The sequence below is a fragment of the Aplidium turbinatum genome, chromosome 18 (assembly GCF_918807975.1).
Source record: "Aplidium turbinatum chromosome 18, kaAplTurb1.1, whole genome shotgun sequence".
NCBI lineage: Eukaryota > Metazoa > Chordata > Ascidiacea > Aplousobranchia > Polyclinidae > Aplidium > Aplidium turbinatum.
In genome coordinates this window covers 19660298-19676390 of record NC_137489.1, presented here as the reverse complement: position 1 = coordinate 19676390, position 16093 = coordinate 19660298, and the positions used below count along the sequence as shown (strand labels likewise).

Below are 16093 nucleotides of genomic sequence, written 5' to 3'. Positions count from 1 at the left end.
AGGGTTTATTCTTTTACCACCCCGGATTCACGATGTTCTGAGGGTCATCCAGTTTTAAATGATGATAATATGTTTACATTGATGCAAAAAATGTGAAGTATGATATTCCAGTTATACAAAGATAACAAATAATAACTAACATAAATTTATTTTCACTGATCTTGACGATGTTCAAGCTTTGTTCTGCTTTTTTTCAGATAACTTTTCTATTGTGTAGGTTAAGCTGCTAAAATGGATATCAAGATTATTCGCATTGCGCTTTTGCTGCTTGGAATATTATGTGCCGCGAACCTATCCGAACTGCGGAGGATACCTAAAGCTTTGCGTAGAAATGATGTGTATGACGGCATAGTACGGAAATCCATGAAGCAACTTCTTGGTCGATCAAAAAGACAAAGCGACGACGAACCGAAAGCCACTCCAAATCAAGAATACTTTTCCGACGCATCAAGTTCATTTTCTCAGCCACAAACCTATGGTTCCTCATCACTGACGTCAGTATCAGACCATGTGACTTACACCAACAGTGATGACAAAAGTCAAGCTATATCGAGCAAATATGTCTTTCCAGACAAAATCCGTTACGCGTCTTTAACTGATCCTGCCTCCACACCAGCTCCCACACGTCCCCCTACAACAACCCCAGGCACGGGCCGACACAGTGCTCAGTATGGGAAGTATCACAGTGGCAGTTTGTACACTGGAGGTGGAGGCGGAAGTGTTTCAGGGACTCAATTGTATAGAGGAAATCAGCAATCAAATAGAGGATCTGGCTCTTATGGAGGGGCAACACCAATGTCGAATTATTACAGCGGAGGCCAACAGCAAGATTACTATTCACAGTATCAGCAAAGACAATCTCCGTATCAAGGAGGATATCAGGCAAAGCAGCAATCTTATCCTTCGCAAGGTTATGGCCCAACAAGTTATGTAAATCCCTACGCAAGTTCAGCCACTTACTCAAATCAAAACTCGTACAGAGGCGCGGACTATTCACAGTACGCTGATCCGTACGCCCAATCATCGTCTTATGGAGGAAGAAATCAAGGTAATAATAGAATGATCCATCATGCTTTCTTATTTGATGATCAAGTCAACACAGAAAGTAAATTGGGCGATGCAGTATTGTAACAATTGATGTATTACGTAGCAATTACTGCCAACATTAGCACATTGTGTCAACCCAGGAATATCCCCTGTGTCGACCACCCAACATCGTTTGCTTCAAACCGTAATACCTGAGCACACATCAATCTTATTGTCGATTAACGCCTCAATCTATGCCTTCACACATCAACCGCCTGACCAGTGCTTTACCGAGGAGGTGATATCTACCTAAAGTGACATACCACAGAAACACAACGATCAAATGCATACCGAATACTTACCAAAGTATGAATATGAAATGAATCTAGCAAGGATGCCGCGTCCACGGATTTGAAATTGTAAATAATCGACAATATATTTACTGTGAAAATCATAAATTAATTATATAACTGAGTGCGAAAAATTGTGCAATGAGCTAAATTTAATCGAGTCAAAGCTTAATCAGGTTAGCATCACAAAATAAATTCTGGAAAATAGCTTTGTGTACTGGAATAGATCTGATTGAAATAATTTATTGCAAAAAAAGGAAAAGTTTAAACGTTGTTTACGAATTAAATTTAGGTAAAATTCGACTTTTTACATTGCATTGGAATAAATTTCGCTATGAAACCTTATATTTGAGAATAGTTCAATGCTTTCAGTTTAAAGAGTTTCCACGACAATTTTCTCATTGCGTATTGTCATTTCTGTTGTTTCTTTGCAGGGTATCAATCTGGGAGCCAGTTACCCAGGGATTCCTCAGGAAATCCTTTGAGCAATGGAGTTTATGGCCGTCCCATGGGAGGAAGGACTACGTACACTGGGAGTGACATCCGAGTGGGAAGTTCTTCTACGCGTTTTAATCCATCCTCCTTTAGGCCTTCTGGAAGTTTACCGTATTCCAATGGATACTCAAACGTAGGAAGCAGTTCCATGAGCGGAATGCAGATGGCCAATCCATATGCGACAGCATCTTCAAGTGGTAGGAGCCGTTATGAATCGAGTTACGGAGGAAATCCATATTATTATGGTCAGTCATCAAATAGCGATGGTTATGGAAGCAGAACTCAGGGATCTTTGTCGAATCCTTCTTACGGGGTATCAAACAGTTATGCAAATCCCTACAGTTCTTCTGGAAGATATTACGGGTCTTCATCTGCAAGAAATCCTTCTTACGAAGAATATACTAGGTCATCTTATGGTTCTTCACAGAGTCCATACAATGGCTTGAACAGCATGTCATCTCATAGATCCCATGAAAGCTCAGTAAGCGGTATGCCTCAAACATCATATGGATCATCAGGTGGGATGGCACAGAGCTCTAACTACAGGGATTCTCAGACAGGTTATGGAAGTTCATCATATGGTGGAGCAGCTTCACCATATGGAAGCTCTAGCAGCAGCAGAGCTTCTGGTTCTGTTTACGGAAGCTCTAACAATGGCAGAACTTCTGGTTCTGTTTACGGAAGCTCTGACAATGATAGAACTTCTGGTTCTGTTTACGGAAGCTCTGACAATGATAGAACTTCTGGTTCTGTTTACGGAAGCTCTGACAATGATAGAACTTCTGGTTCTGTTTACGGAAGCTCTGACAATGGCAGAACTTCTGGTTCTATTTACGGAAGCTCTGGCAATGGCAGAACTTCTGGTTCTGTATACGGAAGATCTAGCAGTAGTGGAACTTCTGATTCTACGTACGGAAGTTTTAGAAGGCCCAATGTGGGGCAAAATTCTCTTTATGGAAGTCAAACTATGTCTTCAGAAGTGTCGAATTCTGGTTTTGGAAACGGTATGTCTCCTGGAAGCTCAAGGTTCACTTACGGCAGTCCTAGTCTGTCAGGGGGCAGAGAAAGTTACGGAAGTTCAAGTCCTTCTCAAGGTGGAACGGGATCCTCGTACGGACTTTCTGGCATGCCCCAAGATGGGTCGAGCTACAGCTATGGAAACTCAAGGTTTCCGTCAAACTCACCTTATGGAAGTTCAAGAACGACACAACAAGGAATGTCTGGATCTTCTTCTGGAGTATCTGGTACACCATCTTTGTACAGTACTTCCGGTCAATCGCAAGTGGTTTCTAGAACATTTGGGGGCTCAAGTGGACGGCCAGATTCTAGCAGATCATCTGGAACGTCGTATGACAATTCTGCTTTTTCAGACAGACCAACATATGGTAGTTCAAGTGCCCCATCAAGTTACGCAAATTCCAACTCTGTGTCGCAGTACATAAGTTCTGATGGAGGATCAACTGGAGGATTTCTTTACAGCAGTTCTAAAGATCAAAAATCTCCTGACTTACAATATGGAAAATCATCCAGTTCTTCATCCGGAACGGAGTCGGAAACACCATACACGGGACAATCATCTGATAGAAGTCGTCTTCAAAGTAGCTCTAACGTGCCAACGGTGAGGGGTTCCTATTTGAACCCATCAGTATCTTCCGGATCTTCTTATCAATATCAGTACCCCCATAGTACTTCGTCTTCCGGAAGCTCACAAGGGTCATCTGGAACTTCTCAAGAAGGGAATTATCAAGCACCTATTCAAACCGGAAGTTACGATTCTATTTATGGAGGTGGAAGTCAAGCATCGATTTCGCAAGTTTATCAATCCTCAAATAAAGTAGGAACAGAAACTGATGAATCGAAATACACTCCCGGATTGTCCAATCTCTTTCCGTTGTCACAAGAAAGCGGCAATGAACAGCCAGACAGCGGACAGCTTTATACCTACCAGGGTTCATCACAATACGGCAGCGATAACGAAAGAGCAAGGCCTTCAATTAGCAGCACCACTTCTTTGAACTCCGGTCGTGGACGTCACGAAGCCACAAACAACATTGCTACCAGATACTTTTCATCTGAAAGCCAAAGCGATATTTTGCTGATACCGGACAGTGGAAAGTATGTGGCAACATATTCCTCAACCGGAAGACAGAATGATCCATCTGCCTCACCGACTGAAAGACCTTCAGATATTGCAAATGCAAGTGCATCAAATGTTGCTACCAACACAAACTACAACGCAGAAAACCGCTTAACAATCTCTGGTGGCAGTTCAAGGTACTGACAATACTTGTGACAGCAGTTGACATTTATTTAAATCGCTTTTTTTTTGTTTTTTTATAAACATGCAATCCCAACAACCTGTTTCCAATCTTTGTTTTTCTTTGTTTAATTGCCTTACTTTCCATTCTTCTCAGCTAATATTTGCAACAGCTTGAAAACAATGAAAATATTTCCTCTGCCTACTTACAATCTTAATTATTATTCCTCAGTTTGTTCGGCTCATCATCACAAGAAGAGGAGAGGAGGAATAATCCGATGCGCATTCTTCCATCAAGATCGAGAGGGCGAAATGTAAGAATACGCATTGCACAGTGTCGTGTGCGCTATTATGACTAATAAGTAGTCTAATAATGTAATAATTGAGAATGAATTGAGTGGGTCATACCTAATTCTGAGGCGCAGTGATAACCATTTTGTACAGTGATAAACTGCAAAATACGAAGTGACAGAACAAGTGTTTTTTTGGCCAAATAATAAACAACGCATACAAAACACAAAGCAGATTTCTTTCGTGTTGTCAGATTCATTTTAAAAAAACAAAACAATCAGTGCAAAATAAATTTCGTTTGAAATTGCCCGATCTATGTTGTAGTAATGTGAGTCTTCTACAAGTCAGCAGCAGTTGTGAACTGAGCAAGCGACAACTGAGCTAGCAACATTTCAACAAGTGACTGAAGTTGGTAAATGATGAAATTGAGCCAGTAACAACTGAGCAAGCCATAACTTGGAATGTCACAAGTCAGCAAAAAGTTTGACACAAACTTGGACAACGTAGATATAATTCTAGTTGTCTAATTCGATAAATTAGAGAGAAATGTCGGCAACTTTAATTCTAATCTAATTGTCTAATCTAATTAAAAATTTCTTATTAATTATTTCTATGAATTAAGAGAGTTCATGTAACTTGACCACCTCACATCGGCAGTGGTTTGTTTATTTGTTTGTCATATCTTTATCCTGCATTGCGGAAAGCGGACTTGAGCGCTATGCATCGGTGTACGCCTTCCGACGTACACCTGACCCACGCTGCAGCCGACTGCAATGTCTGTTTCCGGTTGTCTACTCTACTTATGACTTAAATTTGGTCCTACCCATTACTCGAAATAGATCACTAGGTAGAGGCAATTATCGTAAAGTTTCTTGCCCAGAGAAACAACAGAAAGTGCGAGTGGCTGAAGTCGAACATGCAGGCTCTCGACTGCGAGCCCAACGCGCTAACCACTCGGCCACTGCTGCCGACGAATGGTGCCGAAGTTTCTTGTGAATGGTGCCGAAGTAGGGGGGATGTAGTAGCCGAAGTAAGGGGGATATATCCCCCCCCAATATTTTGGCAGCATCCCCCCCAATAATTCAGAAAAAAAATAGCTGCTATGAAGTTGTAGCCTACTTCGATTTAGTTGTTTTCAAGCATCTCGAATTGCTTTTGTTTTTCTTTTATTGATGTTTGATCACAGTTCTAAATTGTCTTGGATTTGACGCTAGACAATGTAGGACCTTCATCGAAGGTATTAAGGACGAGTTGGACCTGGCCACTGGCCACGGCACTGCAGTAATGAAGAAACTGCAGAAGTGTATTTGGGACTTGTGCTGATTTTGAAGCCTTTGGCACTTATAGAGCAATTTAGTAGCCTATCACGTTGCAAGGAAAAAAGCTTGACATTGACTCTTGTGAAGAGCTGTTTCAGACCCTGAGAATCACTCGAGAGAAATATCGTGATTTGGAGTCTGAGAACAATTACAAAAACGCAGTTTCACTTCCGGAAAAATTTGCTGCTAATTTTATCACGCCTTTGCAAGCACCACGGCAAAGAAGAGTCCCTGAAAGATTGGGTGTAGGCTCGATGGCTGCTACTGTAGACACTCAACTGCATTAAGTTATAAAATACTTTGCAATCATTTCATGGACAGAGTTATCTTTGAACTGACCGAACGGTTTGAAAGTAGCCTGAATCCCGATTCGGCAAAGTATAAAGAACTTGCACGAATTTTCAAGACCGGCTTAGTTCCTGAAATGGTCAAAAATTATCCAGAGCTGAATAGACAATCTATGAGTTATCAAATTGATTCATTCAGCAAGGCAACAGGAGCAAAATCTCTGTACGATGCTAAAAGAGCTTACCAGGCATTGTCCGAGTTGGAAAAACCTCTCTATTCTCAAATATCCCAGCTGATTAAAATCCTCTTTTTGCCCGGTATGCTCTGCTGCTTGTGAGAGGTCGTTTTCCAATCTTCGTAGATTGAAAACCTGGCTGAGAAATACTTTGGGACAGGAAAGGTTAAATGCTAGCATTGTTTGCAACATTCACCAAAATATTCTTAATGACATCAACATAAATGACAGTGCTAATGCATTTTCAATGCGCACTACCGTAAGACGCAATTCGGTTGTAACAAGTTCTTGTGATGTGTTTGAAAGTTATTATTTTTGTCATAAATTTGAAGATGTTCTTCCGTAGATTCGATTGTTTTCAGTCTCCTGACTAGTGACTTTGTCTTATAGTGCACTAAGTGTAGTGATTCTAGTGAAGGAGAGGGCAAGAAGAAAAGTATAACTTCTGTTTTGGTTTTTTGGAAAAACTAAGTATTCATTGAAAAGTCAGGTTCGAATCCTTCTGGAGGTACCAATTTTTCTTTGCTTGTTTCTTAATCTTGCAGCAGTCATTCACAAGAGCACTGGTAGCGCTTTTATCTCCACGATTTCTTGTCTGTATATTATGCTGTTAGCAGCTAATTTACCGAGGTCCGGTGATTGTTTAATAAACTCAATACCAGAACCACTAAAATTGTGTATAAAAGTATGCATCCCCCCCAACGTTCAAAATTGTCTAAAATTTGATAAAATTGTGATTTATCCCCCCCAATCCTCAACTAACTTCGGCACCACTGCTGCACCTCACAATCTTTTTGATGTTGAAATATCAAAGTTTTCTTTTTCATCGTTACTATTTTGACATTAAGCTATGATAACTTAGGCGCCCTACATACGTATTTGTATAATGTTGAACATGTTTTCAGCGTGGCCATCGTGTCACAAGTGTCAGCCAAGAAACAGCAACGATCTCTCAGCCGGAAGGTAATTTTTGGTTATGCTGCTGTCATGTGTTTCAATGCCAATGAACCAGTAGCCTACAATAGATTCTTATTTTACTAATATGACAAATAGTGATGTTTTGGTTCATCGTATATCGACAATCGTTTATGGACACAATTGTTTTTACGCTAGTTGTTACAATCTAAATAAATTGAAGATTTGTTGCTCCCACTATCCGTTAATGCACTTCCGTGTAGGGCCTGTTCATTACGATGCTGTTAGTTCTCACTACACCGACCGCGCAGAGAAAGCAACACGGTATGTATGAGCCTCCTCAACACAGGTGAGGATGACCACGTTAGTGTGGCGAGTAGCACACAGCGTCCATGAATGTGATGAGTAGCCAGTCTTATGCTATCCTATGGAAGGGATCGCATAGTAGCCTGCTGCTTGCTGCTTTAGATCAATTGTTGATATTATCAGACCTGATACAAGCTGAATATGCGAACACATGAAAAAGCCAGAACAATTTATTGCAGAGTGACAGCAAACTATTGTAAGCCTGACTAAATAAATAGATGACTTGATCTTTTTGCTCAGTGCCATCTACAACAAGCAGCAGCGTTGCGCCATCTAGAGGGTATGGACAAACTGGTAATTCAGCCTACGAAGCAGGTTAATTTTACGTTAATAGAATGTATAAGATCTATACAGCTGGATAACCAGACACCAGGCGCGGATCTAGGATTTTTTGTGGGGGGGCCAGAAAATTTGAAAATGAATTAAAAAGTAAGATAAAGAAAAAACAGATATGAACAATCAGTGGCGTAGCGAGGAATTTTGGGGGTTTCGACGGCCGGCGGGCGAAGCCCGACGGCGTGTTCGCCAAAGGCGACACCCAGCGGCGGGGGTCTGGGGGGCCTCCCCCAGAAAATTTTGAAAAATTACTTTGAATTTGGTGCATTCTGAGAGTTCTGAGAGCATTTTCAACAAAAATATGGGTATAAATATTCCTGTAAAATGGTGCTGTCCGGTGGCATAGCAAAAGGATAAGATCATGTTTTCTTCAGCATTTTTTCGGTAATAAAGCTAAGGGTCTATGTTTTCATCATCATCATAATCCCAGGCCTCGAAATTTGTACTTTTTTTCGGCGGTCAAGCATGTCCTACCGGACTGGCCCTTTCAGCGGACATTTAATATCTCAACCGGACATATTTTTGCATGTAGATTTTGCACAAAATCACACTACAGTATTGTGTACGGTAGTCGTGTTCGTAGAAGAAGATTTTCTACAACAGAAAAGCTCTGCAATAGTTTATGGCTTAATTAACCGGCCCTGAAGTATACTGGAGCAGATTGCTTGCAAATAAATCAGTGCGTTAATGACAGTCGTGTAACGACGCAATAAACACAATTGAAAACAACAATCCAAATTTCCTTATTACAAAAGCAACTACGATCATTTATTCGGTGGTTTCCGCGTTATAGAATCGTTGTGCCAAGCGATTACTGCCGACGCGGGATCGTAAATCTCCATGTCAGGACTGTCCAGACAAATGCGCATTAGTGACTCAATAGTGTTAGCCCTCAATAGTGTTAGTGTTAACTAACTAACACAATAGTGTTAGTCTAACACACTCCCTTCTGTGCAGAAATTATATTTCTATCAGTATCAGGGTGAATAAGGTCGCCACATTCGCCTAAGCACGTGCGGAACCCAGCTGAGACTTGCTTCTCTGTGACGTTTCTTTTTAACAAACGATCAACGTTACGCAATAATCCTCATTGTTAAAATTAGAATACATATCCTACCGAAAAGTTCAGACAACTTTATTTCAAGGCAACATTGCAAGGCGTTGAAATGATGTAAAAATGGCTACTTTTACCATCAGCTCGTTAACTACGCCACTCTGATGTGATCTTTAAAGCAATTGCCTCTACTATTATTGTTTCAGCTCCGTATTTGTTCGCGTTAAACAAACAATTGTAACAATTCAAATTTAAAATATATTTTTGCTGCATTAGCTCTATTTTTGTCAAGAATTTTGCGGCGGTCATTTATGACCGACCAATGAGTCGGCTTCGGCGGACATTCGAGGTCATTCCGGAGGTCATGTCCGCCATGACCGCCGGAATTTCGAGGCCTGTAATCCATCGTCGGTTTGTTCCCCACTAGTGGGGGTGGCCGATTTTCTTGTTGCTAATTCCTGGCTGAGATGTTTGAATGTTTGGTATTGGTAAAACTCGTTCTTTTAATGCAGTTTCGCTTAAAACTAGGCAAACTTTGGTTTGAGACATGGAGACTGAAAGCATCATTCTCAATATCGTGACGTCACACGCGTGCCAAAGGGGGGGTTGTAAGTCCGCTGTGTGACTAATATCAGCTGGTTAGAAGCATATCAAACCATTCAACAATTTCTCACAATATTTCGGGGGGGGGCCCGGGCCCCTTGGGCCCCCCCATAAATCCGCGCCTGCCAGTCACTGTTTGTTTTTCATGATTTCTTTTTTAATTCAACGTGATACGCATATTATGACCACACTTGTACGCACTTGTGTAGATAAAAAAAAATTGTAATGCGGATGACAAACGTGGTGAGGATGAGGCAGATGAAAATTGCTTATGTTTTTTACTTTTCGTTTTGTTGTTGGATAGAAGTATTGAAATACTCAATGGTCAAAACTGTTGCACAATACATTCCCTCTCATAAGTGGAAATTGTTTTGGCAAAAGAATAATACAGGGATCTCCGCATGCGTAAAGACACAGGAGTTTCAAACAGAGATCTGTTACTTTGCTAGACGAAAAGCATAAACAAACTACTTATTTTCCTTACTTCTTAGCATAAGAAAATTTCTAAGCTATTTTAATTACAGTACAAGGTGCAGATATGTGCTGAGGAAGCCAAATGAAATACATCAATCATTTACGTTTTGCTGATGCCATAAGTCTTATATCTCAACAGCCAAATCAACTTGAAACAATACTAAAAGAACTGAAGAAAATGAAATAACAAGAAGAATATTACTTGGTTGGCAAGCTTTCAACAGAGCAAGTTCAATATTTAAGTCAAACACGCCCCTTTCTCTCAAAAAAATAAGTCGACGACCAACGCATTCTTTCAACTGTTACATATAACGCGGAAACTTAGAACCTTACAAAAAAGTTAACTCTTAAACTAAGATCAATGCAAATAGCATGAATGAATTATGACGAGACAAAAACTACTGCTGAATAGATTCGAAGTCAAACAAAATTAGGGGATATTGTGATAACTATAAAAAAAACGAAATGGTCATGGGCAGGTCGTATAGCAAGACATCAGGGCAACAGATGGACTAACAAATTAATAACTTAAACATCCTGGGAAAACAAACGCGAACGAGGAAAGCTGAAAATGAGATGGAGAAATAAAATTAACAAAGAATGTGGAACAACAAACTGGTACATAAAAACACACGATCGACTAGATTGGCAAGAGAAGGGGAAAGCCTTTGGTTAGCAGTAAACTACCACAGGCTGAATATGATGATGATAATGAAACGTTCTTTTATGAGGTTCAGCAACACACGTCACGTGGATGTCGTTTACATACGTCACCGTTGATTTCAAAGATGAGTTTGAGTTGTTTGCTTCATTAGAATCAGCGCTTTATTTTTAATTACCTTTCAGGGTACAGCGACTCGTACCCCAATGCATACGACCCTAATGACTACAGCACTGAAGACACTCCCGAAGAAACAAATGAGGAAAGCTCTTCTCAAGGTCTGTATATGACTTGGTCCAAACCTTGTGTAGACCTCTGCTATGTTTCGAACATTATTCTTCTTTGAGATGGTTAGAAATAAAAAGAAACTGAATTGAATTAACCCAATTAAGTTTGGTGAGATGTTTTATTCTGAAATCAGTGGCACTATTGAACAAACGTTTGAAACAGTGTCGTGTGGCAGATGTTAGCTTGTAAGACTCACACTTAAATCGAGTAACGAAGTGCACGGTTACGTTGCTCATGTGGTAACAATATTTAGACACCCCTCAGTCTACCACTGCCACCACTCGTGCGCCACCTCGAGGTAATCGCCAACGAAATTCCGTCATTTTGACACAATCAGGTAAAAATTATATTTCAGCACTAATAGTAGTAATGACAGTTTATGTCACCGATTGCTGGTTTTAGTTGTTGGCTGGTTTAAAAAAAACATTTTTACAACTAAATGTAAAATAATTTTGCAATGTTTTCATTAAAGTAAAGCTACTGTAAATTTTGTTGACTCCAGCGCTGGAGACTTCTGATGATCGTGTCTACAAAAAGTTTGAAATCCTCTGATTCAAAACCACTGACCACCACAGCAGGGAATGGGATGGGATGGAATGGAAGACAGATTTTGGGATAGAAGATGGAAAATGTCAAGGATGGAAAAAAATGGAAGATCTTGATGATGGGATGGAAGACAATCTTCCATCATTCCATCTCAATATCATCATTAACTTTCTAAGGCTTTATCAAGACATGCAAAATATTACGTTGCTTGCTGAAATAATTCGATTTTCGGTTCGCATTAAACCAACGGGACTGTTGCCTAACACGTCTTTGTCAAACCTGTCGTTAGGCAGAATTGACCAATCAGAAAGCTATGGTTTTTGGGTTTATTTGTGGCAGCGGAGATCACAAAATGTGAAGATGGAAGAGATTTCTGAGATGGAATGGAATGTAGCCTATATTTCAGGATGGAAGATGGAAAAAACGTCTTCCATTCCATACCCTGCACCACAGGCCGCCATTTGTGCATTGAAGTGTTAAGTTTCTTCTGCCACATTGCGGAATGATCTTATTTATTTTATTCAGGGTCACAGCCTTCTGGCACTTCACAAGCGGCATACTTTCACTCAGTGCAAACCTCACGAAACGGTAAGGTTCTATTAATAATGACTCAGCATCATGAAGGATCTATTAATGATGACTCAGCATCACGAAGAATCTACTAATGATGACTCAGCATCATGAAGGATCTATTAATGATGACTCAGCATCATGAAGGATCTACTAATGATGACTCAGCATCATTTTGTTTTACTTTTTTGCCTCTTTGTTCTTTAACCTATGTGTGTACATAGACCCTACTTACAGATTGAGTGCAACACTACACCCAGCAACCGACATTTCTGAACCATTTGTCTAAAAAGTTAAACCAGTTTAAACGTGGGGATTTTCCATAAAATGAACTTGTGTCCTATGCAAGAACAAAAACCAAAATAAATTTTTTCATTTGATTTTAACTTTTGAATTAATATGAGGTTGATAAAGCTTAGGTAGACAGTTCGCTTTGTTACACCTCAGACATATAAAACAGTAACTTCAACTGGTTTAGCAAATTTTATTACACAAAGGAATACAACGTAATTAAAATAAACTCAAACGTTTTCGGCAGGTACTTCTGTCCTTGTGTCCTAACATGAGGATGCTGTTGAAAGCATAATATTCTTCCAACAACAAAAAATTATGAGGCTATTGAAAAAAAAATCAAAATTTATTAATACTTTAAACTTGCTATAACAGATAATAAATCAAACGTAAATTGATGACGTCACGGTTCAGGTGGTCAGGCGCAATCATCATCCATTTCGTCAGTAAGCACGCTGCGTAGGCCTGGCTATTGGCAACATGGAACCACCAGAAGGATCGGAAACGTTGATAGTGGGGTTCTTCTGGTCCGAATGAGAAATTTGTCTCATTCGAATCCGCGACCAACTAAACAACTTCCATCTGTGAGCAGCCCCATACTAAACGCCCTGCAACAACAGGAACAAAGAAGTAAGCAGCTTGTTTAGCTTACACGTGGGTTCGATGTTTGTCAATGTATCAACTATTTCTAGGGGTTCAAAACCGCAATTTATTCATAATAGTTGCTGGATATTGTATCATCCTCATACACGCGATAATAAAGCTATAAAAATGATTCCGCGTAATGGGAAATAACTGTTGTGATATTTTGGTGGGATGGCTGCCATTATCGTAAAATTGATTTGTTTTGAATTTCAGAAAAACTTCCTGATATTAAGCTTGACCAACGTAAGCTCATCACTTATTTCTTCGTCGACATAAAGCCTCTGAGCAGTCTGCTTTGCGCTAAAGGAGCCGGTTGCTTGTCCAGTTCAGCTAACCAGGCATCTCGTTCGTCACAAAGGTTAGCAGACAACGATAAAACAATTCAATTACTGCATCGCGATGTGAAGTGTGCTTGAATCTTTCTCCTCGAACTGAGAAAGCTTCTTTGTGAGCTCAATTCTGGCAGTTATGTGTAGAGGCTTTGAACCACTGGCGCAGGCCTGTTTAACCGATATTGACAGAGTGGAGTAAGGAAGTAGCACATAGACAGCTTACAAAGCAGCTTAGCATTCACTCATCGTGTTGTTTCATGAGCCAGCCCAGCCTGATCCATTCTATAGCAAATTTCTATTGTTCGCACAATGAAATATTTCAACGCAGCTAAAAAGTTATTTTTTTACACATATACAATCATTCGCTTTTTAAGGTACGGTAACTTATTTTCCAGAAAATTGCTTCGTTTTCAAACAACTGTTCACAACATAGGGAATGCTCCCTTTCTTCCAGCCCTTGCAAAATCCGACTGGACCTTTCACCAATGCCACAAGTGAGTAAACTGCAATTTCCTATCTAAAGATTTTACATTATGGTCACTTTCTACAAAGTTAGCAATGCAACTGCGAGTCGACCAGTAATTATTGTTTCACATTTTACTTTGGTTAGCGCAAAGTTCAATCAAAAGTATGGGTAGGCCTACATTAGTTTTGAAAAAAAAAAACAGTTTTTGAAAAACCCTGTCTTTGATTACAACTGTTGCTTAGAAGAAATATTTTATAAATCAAGTTTAATGTATTTGTCTTGTATGGCATAGATTCCAGCTGTAAATGTCAACCAGGGCCGGATTTAGCTGATGGGGGGCCCGGGGCACTTTTAGATCGAGGGGCCCCGTGTAAAAAAAAATTTTCGCGCCTACGCCGCGAAGAACTACCTCTACATCTACAGTAGCATAAATCCAGCACTGCGCTGCACAGCATTTTGCAGAAACTTCAAAGGCTGAAACAAAAAATAATAATAACACAAAATGACGTTTTTTCCACGTAGGGGGCCCTTCAAAAGTCGGGGGCCCGGGGCACCTGCACCCTCTGTCTCCCTCAATTCGGGCCTGATGTCAACCCGTTATTTTTTATCTACGAAGCTGCTATATCACGTTGTTTGGTGGACTAACATGACGTCTGCTTTAGTCACTCGCATAGCATGGACGTCTTCACGCATTACGACCTGCTAGACCTCAACAGAAAGAAGGTGGCAGAAGGACACAAGGCGAGCTTCTGCTTGGAGGATAGCTCGTGCAAAAATAATATTAAGAAAACGTAAGTCAAAACTCAGAAAATATTACTTTTCCGATTCCTAGCCCGCTGTGGTGTTTGGCAATTGTAACATTGTAGGATCCCTCGGTCCGTGCCATACCAATCACTTACGAAAGTATTGATAACTTATAGTCAGCTTCGTTCATACATTAATTGAAAAACCTTAAATTACTTTAAAACCAACTTCACTCTTCTTATATAACCCATAAAAAGTAAAATATTTTGTAAAATACAAAAAAACGTAACCCTTCTAGTGTTGCGGATAAGCCAAAAGCGGATGAAGTTTCACATCCCTATGATCTACAATCCCTAGTTTTGATGTAATCTAAGGCGGAAGTTTTAAAGTCTACACTTGAAGTGAAACTTGACCTGTCGGGCTTTAACTTTCATGTGGAAAATATTAAGGCAACTAGTTTGCAAAGCCGAAGCTTCACATTTTATAGCCGGTGACTTCACTACGAATAAACACCAAGTCGAATCCCGTCCACGTCATCGTTGTCGCTTTCTCACCGCGACGTGATTTCTATTAAAAAATAAATTCTACTTTAAAGTGTCCTTACGAAACCTTCCCCTCTTGTGCGGATTGATGAAATGTCTGCAAACGTTTTGATTTTAATGATTCTTCAGGTTTGACTGCGACCGAGGCCATCAAGGAATATCGGCCGGGTGTGAGGACACATACCAAGCCTCCATCGACTGCCAGTGGATTGACATCACGGGGGTGTATCAGGGCGAGTACATATTCAGGGTCAGTCAATCACAATTCTTGTTACTTTTATGAACAAATTTGTTTCACAGTAAATGACATGAAAACAGTTTTCCCCACAAGGTTAATGCGGCACTTCCAGCTTAAGAGTCGCATCATATTGTGACACAACATGGGATCATGGCGCATGGTCTACGTTACTCCGTTAAATCATCCAGTGAAGCTCCATACATCACACAGGGTTTTCTTACAACGATTGTTTCGTCAAACAGGTCACGATTAATCCGGATCGGCTGGTACCCGAGTCTGATTACAGCAACAATGGCATCGAGTGCCACGTCACTATCAAGCGATTCACTGCAGAAATTTGGGATTGCAAAGTCGTGGGAGTGTGAATTGGAGCCACCAAAAACAAATCGAACATGACACGCGTTCATCTAACCGCATAACAGCGTTGTACACTGTACAGCACCATCATGTCGCATTCTCTGGAGTTGATTGATGTGGCAAATAATAGATGCTTTTTGTTTCAGCCACAACTGGCTTGTTCGCAATTAATTGTAATGATACCGTGCGTGTAAATGCTTCAATATTGCTTTTCATAGCTATCGTAAGGTTGCAATTCGTGACGCCGTGAAATATATTTTTGATGTTCACCACTTTTTAAAGTCACGCTGCACCACATTTGCTTTTCTTGGGTGAAAGTTAACGCCGTAACTACCATAAAAAATTAAGACATAAGTCAAGTGACCCATGGAGAAAAAGGCAATTTGTTTTCGCAAAGTCCATAG

General features: G+C 40.3%; 1 protein-coding gene across 2 annotated transcripts; it reads left to right on the top strand.

Moving 5' to 3' along the window:
- Nucleotides 1-204: 204 nt before the first annotated feature.
- Nucleotides 205-15958, top strand: LOC145787651 (uncharacterized). 2 transcript variants are annotated; one of them, XM_082599442.1, is made up of 14 exons: nt 205-1048; nt 1811-4145; nt 4361-4442; nt 7167-7224; nt 7783-7857; nt 10856-10948; nt 11212-11295; nt 12030-12092; nt 12780-12995; nt 13224-13368; nt 13738-13836; nt 14471-14599; nt 15224-15344; nt 15575-15958. In XM_082599442.1, exons 1-14 carry the CDS (start codon nt 232-234, stop codon nt 15695-15697), a joined length of 4440 nt encoding a protein of 1479 aa, XP_082455568.1. In that variant the 5' UTR covers nt 205-231; the 3' UTR covers nt 15698-15958. The 2 variants fall into 2 exon arrangements, with proteins under 2 accessions (XP_082455568.1, XP_082455569.1); XM_082599443.1 differs by lacking the exon at nt 7783-7857.
- The last annotated feature ends 135 nt before the right edge of the window (nt 15959-16093 follow it).